Source organism: Malaclemys terrapin, chromosome 2, assembly GCF_027887155.1.
Source record: "Malaclemys terrapin pileata isolate rMalTer1 chromosome 2, rMalTer1.hap1, whole genome shotgun sequence".
Lineage (NCBI taxonomy): Eukaryota > Metazoa > Chordata > Testudines > Emydidae > Malaclemys > Malaclemys terrapin.
This window is the reverse complement of record NC_071506.1, coordinates 273,847,975-273,861,811: the sequence shown is the minus strand read 5'-3', so window position 1 is coordinate 273,861,811 and position 13,837 is coordinate 273,847,975. Positions and strand designations below refer to the sequence as shown.

Sequence of the window (13,837 nt, the reverse complement as noted above, 5' to 3'; positions counted from 1 at the left end):
GTGAAGGAGCTTCCATAACCTCCCTAGGCAGTCTGTTCCATTGTCCTACTGCTCTTACAGTTAGATTAAATCTCAGGAAAAACTTCCTAAATCTGCTATTGCATCTTGTCCTGCCCTCTGTGGCAAAAGAGAACATTTTTTTCTCCATCTTCTTATGGCAGCCTTTCAAGTATTTGAAGACCGATATGTCCCCCTCCTTAACCTCCTCTTTTTCAAACTAAACATATCCAGTTCCTTCAGCCTTTGTTCATATGGCTCGCATTCCATCCCTTTGATGATCTTGTCTTTCATCTCTACATCCTTCGTATATAGTGGTGACCAAATTGGACACAGTACTCCGGCTGAAGCCTAACCAGCGCCAAGTAGAGCAGTACTATTGCGTGCTCTACCTCTGTTAACGCAACCCAAAATAGCATTTGCTTTTTTTTAAATAGCATCGCATAGTTGACTCATGTTGCGGCTGTGATGCACCACAACTCCCAGCTCCTTTGCAGCAGCACTGCTGCCAAGCCAGTTATCCCCCATTCTGTATTTGTGCATTTGGTTTTTCCTCCCTACGTTTAACACCTTACATTTGTCTTTGTTGAATTTCATTTTGCTGTCTATAGCCCAGTTCTCCAATTTATCAAGCTCTTTGAATTTTAGTTCTAGCCTCCAAAGTGTTTGAAAACACCCCCCACCCCCAGCTTTGTGTCATCTGCAAATTTGATCAGTATGCTCTCTATTCCTACATCCAGGTCATTAATAAAGAGTTAAATAACACCAGACCCAGAACAGACCCCTGTAGAGAGACCCCTTTCCAATTTGATGTCATTCCATTAATAGCTACTCTGTGTGCAGTTGTTTAACCAATTATGTATGCACGTTTGTGAAATGTCTGGGGAAACCACAGAATTCAAATATATAGTGTGAGAGAAGTAACTAAAATGCCTCTTTTATTGTACTCCATTACTATTTGCTTGGACTACATGTCTCTTTCCTTCAGACACTTCAAACAGCAGGGCTAAACCTATTTCTCCTCCCACTGTATTATACATTGTTCAGCACTCTGGTCCATCCTCAGACATTATACAAGCACCAATGTCTCCTACTCCTAGTATTCGCCACCTCTCACACTCAGAATTCCCTCTCCCAACACCTTAGTTCCTGTTTAGCTGTTGTGAGTTTCCATGGCCATTTGCAGCAGCAGCAGGACTCTTAAGATGGAGAAGTACATGAGGCGCTGCAGTGGAATCAGACTTTAGGGAAACCTCAGGCACACCTGCTCCAACAGCAACTAACTTAAGGACAACAGCAGTTCCTTCCAGATATTGAATTACATGGATAAGCAAACACCACACATATTCATGAGTATATTCCCCTACTTCGTTGGTTGGTTCAAAGAACAATTGAGTGTTTTAATGCTTCTGATTTTTTTTTTAAGTGTATAGAAGCACTAATGGGGAACTGCTTTCATATGGATGCTAAAAATAGAAGTATGACACCTGAAGTGGTTGGTGGCTTAAACTTGCTATAATGCACATTTTAAACAGTCTAAAATATTCACTTATTTTTCTCCTGTTTTGGTTAATGACTTTTTTCCATGTTCTTGTAAAACCTTTATAAATATCTAAGTTTCATGTCACTGATTTATTCAAATGCCTTGTGTTGCTAAATTAGCGTGGGTAACTCTTTCTGCATTGCAGTGTTTAAGGAGGATGTGTGAAATGAAGCCAATCTAGGAAGACTGTAGAGAGGGTGGGGCTGCAGTTTTGATCATTTGCTTGGAATGCATTTTCAAATTCACAGTACTTAGGGGCAAGTGATCTGTTTGAAAACTCATTATGAAGGCAGAAGTTGTTGTTACAATAAGTAATGATTTCAAAGTATAATTCTGTGTCCTAAGCCTGAAGAATCCAAAACCAGCTTTTTATATTATATACAGGGGATAGGGGAAGACATTCAAGTGAATTTGGTCCAGTGTTTTAAGTTGTATAAATTTAAACTTCTGAACCATATACTCAGTTAATCTGCTGCAATACCTTGGAACACATTGTTGTGCAGTCCCAGTGCATGAGAACTGGGAGTGGGGGAATCCAATCTTAATAATCTCTGCTTGTAGAAGCAAAGATAAAGGTCTACTTCAGTGGAGAGAAGCATCTTCCTTCCCTCCCCACATCTGCTCTGTATATTTAATTTGTAGACACTCAAGTAATTTTGTGCTGATGATAGGGAGGTGTGTGTAAGGAAGTGAAACAGTGATTAGATGAACTTACCTCATGTAAGATAGTAAAGACTTAGTGTATTTAGTGGATTATGTATATCACATATTAGCTAATAATACATAAGCAATATAATTGTTGGCCTAGTTTTTAGTGTGGTTAATAAAATCTTTGAATAACTGTTTGGGGGAAAGGAGTGCAAACAAAACCTTTTGGGTTTACTAGCTACGCTGCTGTTCGGTTTTTAGAATGTCCCTGATTTGGGTACAGGACAAGGATGAAGTTACTGTGACCTGCCAGGGGGATAAACAAGGGAAGTCCCTGTCAGATAATAAGATTAATAGCTTATTATTGCTAGTGATTATATAACATTCAATGTGGATTTTCATATTTGGTCATAATTTATTTTATCACTCCCCCCCGATTCATTATATAAGTAGGGGGTTATCTTGGGTATAAAAACATTGTACTGAGACTTAATGTTGTTTGTGTACATGTAACCACTCCATTGGCCTATCACCCTCAATTGATCAGTGGGGGTTGGCATTCTGTACCTATGCTACAACAAATTTCTTCCTTGGATTTGAAGTTAGAGTTAGCAGTGGTTTTTTGTCTGCTACAGCAAGCAGTGGTGGTCTGCTTTGCTGTGCCTTCCCTCCCTTATACAGCTTCAACCCTCCTGCCACTCACCAAATAAAAGGTAACATGCAATGGATGTAAGTCTGACTACCTTTGATATTGCCACTAATCCTTAAATATTCTCCAGCTCTGCTGTTGTCTTACACCGGGGTAGTCAACCTGTGGCCCCGGAGCCATATGCGGCTCTTCAGAGGTTAATATGTGGCTCCTTGCATAGATGCAGCTCCAGGGCTGGAGCTACAGGCGCCAACTTTCCACTGTGCTACACAGTGCTCACTACTCAACCCTTGGTTCTGCCCCGGCCCCACTCCACTCCTACCCCAAGGTCCCCGCCCCTTCCCCTGAGTCTACTGCACCCTTGCTCCTCCTCCTCCCCTCCTGAGCCTTCTGCACACCACAAAACAGCTGATCGCAGTGAGTGGGAGGCGCACAGATGGAGGGTGATTGGCGGTGCTGCTGGCGGGTGGGAAACACTGGAGGTAGGGGTGGGAGGAGCTGACAGGGGATGGCTGACATGTTACTGTGGAAAAACAACAAGGAGTCTGGTGGCACCTTAAAGACTAACAGATTTATTTGGGCATAAGCTTTTGTGAGTAAAAACCTCACTTCTTTTTACTCACGAAAGCTTATGCCCAAATAAATCTGTTAGTCTTTAAGGTGCCACCAGACTCCTTGTTGTTTTTGTAGATACAGACTAACACGGCTACCCCCTGATACATGTTACTGTGGCTCTTTGGCAATGCACATTGATAAATTCTGGCTCCTTCTCAGGTGCAGGTTGGCCACCCCTGTCTTAAACCATGGTACTCTCAGAGACACATCTGCTGTAATTCCTTCTGTCAGTTTCATTCTGGAGATAGACCTTAGCCTGAAGAATCATGCTTTAAAAATAAGCCTGGCTGTGGTAAATGTTGTGGAAATGTTAAGTTTTTAATGACCAACAGAAAAGGCTTTTGTCCCTGTGATGGAACACACCTCTGTATTCGCATTCTACTGTAATAATCTTACCTTACAACGCATACCTTGTACTATCATTTGAAAACTCAATGTGCTGGTCAGTATTGTCCTGGTCACATACAGTGTTGCCATACACATTTTAAGTTATAAGATTCCTCTGAATAATAACACATCTTCCAAACCCCACAGCCCTGCCCAAGCAGACATTGGCAAACAGGTCTGTGCTAAACAAAGGAATGTGTACTTGCCTCCATTTGCATTTAAGCAGTAAACAGTCATCAAGCAGGAAGGGAAAACAAAGGAAGTTCAAATAGGTTAAATAAAACTCAGCAGGGAATACCCTTCCACCTCCACTCTTTGTCTTCTAGTTCTCACAGCTGGGCCTAGTCTACACTGGGGGGTGGGGGAGAGAAATAGATCTAAGTTACACAACTTCAGCTACATGAATAACATTGCTGAAGTCAACATACTTAGATCTTCTTATCACAGTGTCTTCACTGCGGTAAGTCAACAGCTGACGCTCTCCCGTGGACTCTGCCTGTGCCTTTCGCCCTGGTGGAGTACCGGAGTTGACGGGAGAGCGCTCGGTGGTCGATTTATTGTGTCTAGTCTAAACACGATAAATCGCCCCCCACTGGATTGATCGCTGCCCATCGATCCAGTGGGTAATGTAGACAAGCCCCTGGCAATGTTTTTCAAGAGGGGGACAAACTATAAAAAGGAGAGACAAATGCCTCTCTCCCTGCCCACCTCATTCTCTGCACCTGAGAAGACAAAAGGAAACAGCTGTTGGACTCTAGGGGCAGGGTCCTGACCTGAAGAGTTTGATCAGTAACCTTGCTCGAAATGGGGTGAGAAAGTTTGCTTTACACTTAAGTTAGTTTCTTAAAGTGTTTATTTTTCTTTCTTTTATGCCTCATTACTTATATGCACTGAATCTCTTCGTAGTTAATAAACTTGTTTTGTTTTATCTAATTCAGTGAGTTTAATTTGAAGTGTCTGGGTAGCTCTTTAAGATAAAGTGGCATATTATTCCCCTAAAGAAAAGGATTTAATATATTTGTACTGTCCAGCAGGAGCTGGGAAGTACAGGACATATTTCTGGGGGAAGATCTGGGATTGGGTGTGTGTTGGGGTCACCCTGTAGTATAACCAAGGCTGTTGAGAGCCGCGTGTAGCTGGCAGGCTGCAGTTATACACAGACAGTGAGCGTGTGACCTGCATGCTGTTTCTGAGCAGCCCAGATGGAGAGCTACAACAGCAGAGCAATGTGAGACACCCAAGGTTGCAAGGCAGGGGGGACAATCCCCCACTACTCTGAATTGCACTCCTGGTATGTCACAGTCCCCCATTAGAAATTACAGGTAGCACAAGCTCTTCCCCCTTTGCCTGGTACAGGCCTCTAGATGGTGTTCCCTATCAGATGTCACTTCTTACAAAATCAGAAAAACAATGCAAATATTGCAGAAAGTGTTGGTGCAGACATTGACTAGTTCCCTCTCAGAGCAGCATTTAATTTTTTGCTTGTCAATTATAGTCCTTTCTGGCCTTCTGGATATGCTTAACACAGGCCATAGAACTTCACCCAGTAATTCTTGCATCAAGCCTATTACTGCTGGCTAAACTAGAGTATTTTCTAGACAGATGCACAATCTTGATTTAAAAATTAAGTGCTGGAGAATCCACCACATCCCTTGGTAAATTCCAATGGTTAGTTACCCTCACTTAAAAATATGTATCTTAGTCCCAGTGTGAATTCAACTTCCAGCCATTACTCTTTCTAGATTGCTTGAGCCCTTTTGTAAGTTATGTTTGCTACCTTTACTATGAGTGTTTATCAAATCCCTTCAACTAGTGATACAAAATTGGGGCTTGTCTCATACCAAGTGGCCCCTTTGAGGCCTAAGATATGGCAACAAAGAAAAGGAGACTCAAATTTAACCCAGATTGAACTGATTCTGGTAAGAATGGATATTACAAGATACAGTGATAGGCAAAAATTCCTAGGGAATCATACCTAGTTAAGTCAGCCTTGCAAAACTTATTAAAGTTCAGCAGCCCAGGCAAGGTTTAGCCACCTACACCAATAGATAATGAGTAAAAATAACAGCATTAACTTGCCTATCAAAATTATTCCCCTCCCCCCAGGCAAGCAGAGTTTTGCAGGGTTGCAAGAAGCTAATGTTAACCCTGTGAGTATACTAGGTCTTCCAGAGTTGCCTTGCTAAATATACTCTGCTATGCTGGTGAGACCCAGTGAAAGGGCAGAATGCTGGAAGAACAGTAGAGTGATGTACTACACTGTCCTGGAGCTATGCTGGCTTACACCAATTGATGATTTCACCTTGATGGTCTGTGCCTGGTTATCTTAGATCCCACTTCTTTCTCAGTCTAAGGCAGCAACTGAGATGACTTGTGATTTTCACTTGACAGAGACCAGGCCGAAGCTCTTGCAGGCTAGGAATTTACAATGGAAGGTAACAGACTATAGAACTTACTTCACCAGAGATCAGGATGTGCTTGAATCTTGCTACATTGGAGCATAAAAGTAAAGCCCGTGTCTTTGCAATACGTCTTTCCCTCCGTTACCTCAGAACAGTTCAGTAATATTTTCCTGGGGCACGAAGGGGAACAAAATAGGGATTTCTAATGCACACACACAGAGTTTATGCTCCCTTCGAATATAATTCACTGCTCTCCCTTAACTTCCCAAATTCAGCTAGGACAGAGATACTCAAACTTTTCCCATACAGTGGATCATAGTTTGAGTCTGCATCATGAGCACCTCCCTCTTCAGGATGTAATAACATGTTAGGGTTTATCTTCGCTGGGAAATTTCATTTAAGTACTTACATTTAACAGTCTAGGTAAGCAGCATGCTGATCATGACTGACTAGCTGTGTAGACAAGAACAAGTTCAGCATCATGTCAGCTGCTCATTGGTAAATGCTGATCAAAGTTTACTAACAACTTGTGCTTGACTATGAGTAGTCAGATGTGGTCAGCATCATATCTTCTAACCTGATTGTTAAGAATCATGTTTGAACTCATTTTAAATGACTGTTCATACATATTCCATTCTTGGTGTGCACACAGTCCACATGCTCAAGATCGGAAACCTTTTGCCAGAGGTGTCAGAACTTCTGCTCCAGAGTCATGCAAGCCCTGGCTCAGATACTTTCCTCATTCCCTGCATGCTGGGACAATATAAGCATGTTTGCAAATTTCTTTACTACTGAAGGTGTTGGGGAAAAAAAACAAAAAACAAAAAACTCAGGCACCACATAGTGGTAATGATCCTGATAGCACCACGTTGGCCCAGACTATTTTGATGTCCGGATCTAAAAAGACCATCCATCCAACGGTAACACTGCTTCAGATTATAATCTCCCAGAATAGACAGATCCCTCATCCTGACCCAATTTCATTGCATCTCACAGCATGGGTGCTGGCTAACAGAGGTGGAAAGATGCTCATGTTCAACACATTTTAACTCAAAGCAGAAAAGACTCCACATGACTGACATACAGTTAAATGGAAAAGTTTCCCTACTTGGGCAGAGCAGTATCACCTTTCTCCCATGGAGACTCAGACCCCCTTTGTTTTGGACTATACTGTCTTAACTCTGATCTATTAATTCTATCACAGTGTACCTGGTAGCAATATCAGCCCACCATCCTCCAAGTCAAGGTCACATGATATTCTCACATCCACCAGTAGCTAGGTTCCTCAAAGGCCTAGTTCATGTATTTCCTTCAGTCTAAGACTCCCTCTTTTCTGGGACGTTAATGTGATTTTTAACTAGATAGGTTCCCTTTCTCCCCCCTCTTTGAGCCCTTGGCATCATGCTGGCTACAGCATCTTTCAATGAAGACAGCCTTTTTAGTGGCAATCACATCATCCCAAAGCATAGGGGAGATGAGGCACTTACAGCAAGGCCATCATACACTGTCTTCCACAAAGTTACCCTTAACACCCATCCTCCTGTATCTTGAGATCTACTTCCATCTGAACCAGATAATCTACTTGTTTTCTTCCCTAAGCCAGATGGCAATCAATGGGAGGGGCTAGGCTGCATACTTCAGAAGTACTCTGGGCTCTATCCTTTTGCCTTGATAGAACCCAAACATTCAGGGTCTCACCTAGACTGTTTACTACTTTTGCAGATAGGGTTAACGGTCAGGCTATATTATCCCAAAGACTTTCAAAATGGGTCTCCAATTGCAATAAACTATATTATCTAGCTAGTTTAGACCTCTCCATCAAAGTCAGGTCAGAGCTCATTCAGCTAGAGTGCAGGCAGCATCTGTGGCTTCTCGAAGAGGTGTTCCAATCTGTGAAATGTGTAGGGCAGCTACCTGGGATCAACACATACCTGTACAAGACCCTATTTCCTTGTACAGGCATTTAGGTTGGATGCCTGTTTTGGCAGAGCCATCTTAGTTATTTAGATTCTGAGCATGCACCTTCTGTACATTAGGTTATTGCTCGCAAGTCACCAAGAGTTGAATACCTATGGACAATCACGTGAATAAAAACCAATTACTTAACTACAATTACTGCAAGGTCTGAGATGTGTTGCCATATATATTCCATGACCCATGATCTTTTCCCACTAGTACGGAATCTGACAACACCTGGATTTTGTACTTGTAAAGGCACTGTGAGACAGTTGGCCTCGCTCTGCTCTTTATGCTCTTGGGGACATGAGGGCATTCAGGACTCAGTGGTAGCCAAAAGACAATTCTAACAAAAGATTCCTTACTCAAGTGTGTTGGGCACCAAGAGTGGAATACATTTAGACAGCACGTCTTGAAGTACAGTTGCTATAAGGTAAGTAGAAGTCTTTTTGTAGTCACGACAAGCAGCAACTATAGCCATTGCTTACATGAAAAAGGTGAAGACCTTAGTGTATTTGTAGATGTCTCAGTGGAATTTAGGAGCTGAAAATGGGAACATGTGACCAAGTCTGCTCTGCTGGTTCACCAGAGGTCCAAAGAACAGGGTTTGGGAACTTCTGTCTAGGAAATTAAAACAAACCACTCGTCTGTAAACTTTAGTTTGTGAAAATATGAATGCTGACAGCAAAAAGATTGTGAATTGCTCATTTAATGAGCTACACCTCATGTTTTAATGAAGGTAAACACTTGTGATTAATTACAATACAGTACCACCCTAGGGCCCCAACCCTCCATCAGGGTCTATAGCAAGTGAACTTGTTTGTAAACGTATTCTTGGGTAAAGGAGAGTTTAAACTCAGCTCTGCTGCCTCCTCCCATTGTACAGATGCTCGGGGTAAAGGGCTACTTTGGCAGAGTTGGGACAATGTCTTTGGGAAAACAGAGCTCTGCTCCCAGGGTCAGTAAGCCTGGGATGAACCACATGCTAAGGAGTCTTTTCCACTTTTTCCTGCTTACGTTCCCTTATTTTGTTCTCTTGTTGCAAGCATTATCCCTTGAGAGACAGCATATATTTTTTTCTGTAGTCACATTCAACCATCTTATGCTGCATTACAAAATCTGCATAAATTACTGTGTGCATTTCACTGCAATTATTTTTAAGCTACTGGGAACCTGACTGAGCAACTTCTTTAAAAATTAGAAAAGGATTTATATGTCCTTTGGGAAAAGGGTGAAAAAAATGACAACCCCAGGGTTGCATAAGTGAACCAACGAATGATCAAAACAACTTTTAAATATTTTAACTAAAGCCTTTTATTCTGTACAACTGTGAAACACAGATCATTTACCCTTTTGGCATTGCAGACTCCCTTCAATCTTTCCTGAAACTGCATTATTGGGATGGTTGGAAGTGTAACCTTGGCTGATTTCAGACAAAAAAAAAAAAAAAAAAAAAGAACGAATGAACGAACGAACTGGGAGCAGTTACAATGTATACAAAGGGACAGCAAGACAACCAGAAAGAATCACTGTCTGTTAGAACAAAGCATAGACCTCTGCTATTAATAAATACAATTCAGGACAATTTAGTAATAAAAGTTACACAGTTCTGCTAAACATTTTAATTCACAAATATCACTAAAAATGTGCAATACAGCACAATTGTGTCAAATGGAGTATGCACAGAAATGGGGCTTAAAAATTAAATTTGACTTTCTTTCAAGGAAGGGAAAAAGACATGCTAGCTTAATTCTTAACCATACCCTCTTGTTTAAGTGGTGACTTTGTCCAGGACATAATGTATTTGGATATTTTTCAAACAACATATGACAGTGGAATTTTTTTTTTTTTTGTCATTTGATCACTATAAAATCCCAGTAAACTAATGTATCTGGGACTTTCTGTAGGCCCCAGCCTAAATCCTGATAGCAAAACACAGGAAGGGCAAGAGCACATGTCTCCTGAAGAAACTTGAATAAATATACTGCCCTCTGAAGGCACTTGTGCTTCTATTTCAGACAAGAATAATATTTTACACAATTTTGTGGTGAGGATTTTTAATTTGTTTTGGCTACAAATAGTCTTTTGGGACAGTCCCAAATTTACATTGCCAAAAGCTGAAATGCTTCCCGCCCCAGTAAGCTAAACTTTATACTAGGCTACTATGAATATATGAAAGCCTTAGATTTTTAGACAGAACATGAAAAGAAGATGTGTACAACTATAACAACAAAATCTGCATATAAAACTTGGGGAAAAAAAGAACACAAATGCTTTTATATCATGGATATGAAATTTGCTGCTGACATCAACAAATAAAGTTAAAATTTTCAGAACGGTCTTAATTTTTTTTAACAAAATGCCACATAAGTATAGAGCACAGTTGCTTGGAATTCCAACTAGCGTGTCTTTAAAACAAGGACACAATGCAGGAAGAATTATATTTTTTTAAAAAAATCTATTAAATTTTGCAAAACATGTTTATTCTATTATGATGCACAGCATCACTGGACTGACCCTGCTATAATATTTCTCTAGTATTCTTAATCTGAATGTCAATAGCTCTCTATAAGAACGTTTGAACTGCAGTATTAAAACAATTCTAATTATATTAACTTTTGACTTACAATTAAATGGGCTACTACTTTCAAGTGTGCAATAGCTTTTGGTGTTTTTTGAGATTTCTCTAAGTGGTAAAAATTATTTTTATGAATAACCTGTGAAAAATCATTGTAGGTAATGTACGAATGGAATGTATTAAAAAAAATACAATGCATGCATTATGAACATAGTGACTAATATGGCCAAAACAGTGTTTCATATCAAGCCCGAGCAGATGAAAATTTAATGCTCTGGAAAAAAACAAACAAGAAGGAAGCAAAAGTCTGCACTGGATCATCATCTGTTCTCTGTACACCTCACATAACATGAACCACTAGGGACTTCTCATTTCACTTGGTGTGCCTTAACTAGGACAGACTTTAGTTTAAGTCATATAGATTTTTTTCCTCTATATTACAGATCTATTAGTCACTTCAGTTATTAAATGTATACTCTCTGGTCCATACTGAGTCATTAGAAGTCTCATCTACCTTAGGGTTCAGTGGGCTTCTATAGTACTACTCTTGGAACCAGTACAGTAAGGTCAAGTAAATGAACAACCATTTGAGTCCATCATTCCTTTCACGTTGATTTCTGTCGGTAGTGAAGTGTCAGATCACCACCACTCTTCCATATGAAGTGCTTAACAGTTCGAAGGTCCATATTTGGATCCAAAACCTGCAGTGTAAGAGAATTTATATTTTATTGAAGAAGACTGGTAGATATGTTAAATCTTTGGATGCTGGAAGTTTTGATTTTCAGACAAGCATATTCTAGGCTGACAAGTGGTACACCATACTAATGAGGACTGGTGCCAATGGACTAACATACATTAGAGAGCACCACCAGCAGCATATATAGGCTTGGAATGATCATCAGTAAATGTCAGTAAACATCAAAATGTATAGATAGGCAAATAAGAAAAATGCTGCTGCTTGAGTCCCACTTTACTGTCTATAAAATCTACTGTAATACGGGTATTGTGGAGTTGGAACAGGGGTGCCATTTACGTGACTTTAACTTATTGAATTTGAACATCTACTGTCTTCCCCCCATTACTGAGACTATTACACTCCTTTCACTTGTGATCCAAGGAAGTTTGAAACCTGCTTCCAAAGTAGCAATGCCTCTTGCTGTGCTACTGCACATATTGCCACTAAATAATTTTACTACTAAACCTAACAGGCAATATAAAAATATGCTCTGAAGTTAGACAGATTTTGAACAGGACTAGAAATGTAACAATATTCTAAACCCCATAGTTTATTTGCTTAGTTAATCTTAATGATGTTATACAGAAGTGCGATTACAATTTATTGCAGATGAGCATTCTGATTGATATCAAATTCTAGGAGGCATACAATAGATGAAAATGTGAAATGATTTTTAAAACTAATTTGTTCCTAGTCTGGTTTTACAGCTTTCTAAATAATTTTGTCTGGAAGAGAGGTATACGCTACACAACACTCTAAACACTGGCATCCAACAAACATGAGTAGCTTAAGACCCTCCTCAATGGAGCTCTTCTTTAAAGCCTGTGATCTCCGAGAATAACAAAATACTGTCATCTGTGTTTACTATTCATATCAATATAGCTAGTATATGGTTAATATGATTATTAGCATGAGCAAGAGTTTGGAGTATTAGGCTGCAAAAGAGAACACAGTTCAACAACCAAAATTCTGTGATCTAGACATTTGGTAATGCAATTTATCCACTGTGACAGGGTCAGGCCAGATGGCTACAGGAGAGTGTTCCTGTTGGGAACCAGGCCGCCTGCCCACTGCTTAAGGACCTCCCCCACAGCCTAAAGGGAGGATTCACAGGGCCTGGAAACCAAATGATTCCAGGGGACAACTAATGAGATAACAGGGATGGGAGTGAGGTCAAAGGGTCAAACAAAGGGAACCTGACAGGGACACCAAGCAGAGAACCCCGGACAGGGCCCACTGCTCCTCAAAAACATAGAGAGAGCCAGCGGACGCCACCCAGAGGAACTCTGCCCAGATGCGTGAGCGGATGGAGGATCGGAAATAGGCCCCACAGTCACAGGAGACCTCATCGGCCAACCTCCTCTCCCTGGTTTTATAGATGGCCGTTTTAGCCAGGGCCAGGAGGAGGTTGACCAGGAGGTCCTGTGGCTTTGTGGGGCCATGGATGGGGAGTACAGATAAGGAAGTCAGGGGAAAAGTGGAGCCCGAAGCGTAACAAAATATTTGTGAGGAGCCAGAATAGGGGCTCCAACCTGGCGCACTCCAAGTAAACGTGCGCCAGGGTGTCTCTCCTTCACACCGCAGAAGGGGCAGGTGTCCGGGACGGGGGTAAACCGTGCCAAGTACATGCCTGTGCTCACGGCCCCATGAAGGAGCAGGAGTGTTCCTTTTTGAGTACTGGGATGTGGGCGAGCGCTAGTCCACTGCTGAAAGTCCCTCCTCCAGCCTAAGGAGGGGCTACTAAACCCAGAGCCCAACTGAGTGCAGGAGACGACAAAGGCAACAACAGGAACAGGCGTGGGGGTTAAAGGACCAAAACTAAGGAACCAGAAGGGGACACCGAGCAGAGAACCCCAGACAGCACCCACTGCTCCTCGAAAACAGAGAGAGCCAGCAGCCGCTACCCAGAGGAACTCTGCCCGGATACGTGAATGGATAAAAGAATGAAAACTGGCCCCACAGTCGCAGGCCCCCCTCCGCCAACCTCCTCTCCCTGGTGTTACGAATGGCCACCTTGGCTATGGCTAGGAGGAGGTTGACGAGGTGGTCCCGCGACTTCGTGAGGCCTCGGATCAGGAGTGCATAAAGAAATAAGTGCGGGGAAAAGTGCAGCCAGAACCTCAATAAGAGGTTCTGGAGGAGCCGGAAGAGGGGCTACAGCCTGGCGCACTGAAGGTACGCGTGCGCCAGGATCTCCCTCATGCCACAGAAGGGACAGGCTTCAGGGACAGTGGTAAACCGCGCCAAGTACATGCCCATGCTCACAGCCCCATGAAGGAGCCCAAGGGTGTTAGAAGGCAGATATATTAGTCCCAGATGAAGTATA

At 41.8% G+C, this 13,837-nt stretch overlaps 1 protein-coding gene across 2 annotated transcripts in view; it reads right to left on the bottom strand.

The window, feature by feature from the left end:
• Window positions 1-9,493: 9,493 nt before the first annotated feature.
• WDR48 (WD repeat domain 48) overlaps window positions 9,494-13,837 on the bottom strand; it is a 49,121-nt gene continuing 44,777 nt past the window's right edge. The window contains exons 19-20 of one of the 2 annotated variants that reach the window (XR_008444130.1): window positions 11,290-11,476; window positions 9,494-9,620 (exon numbers count right to left, since the gene is read on the bottom strand). Coding sequence is in view for 1 of the 2 variants with exons in the window: in XM_054021231.1 (XP_053877206.1) it covers window positions 11,381-11,476 (96 nt within the window). In the remaining variant the exon portion in view is untranslated. Of the gene's footprint in view, window positions 11,477-13,837 lie in introns of both variants that reach the window. The other variant, XM_054021231.1, reaches the window with a different exon arrangement.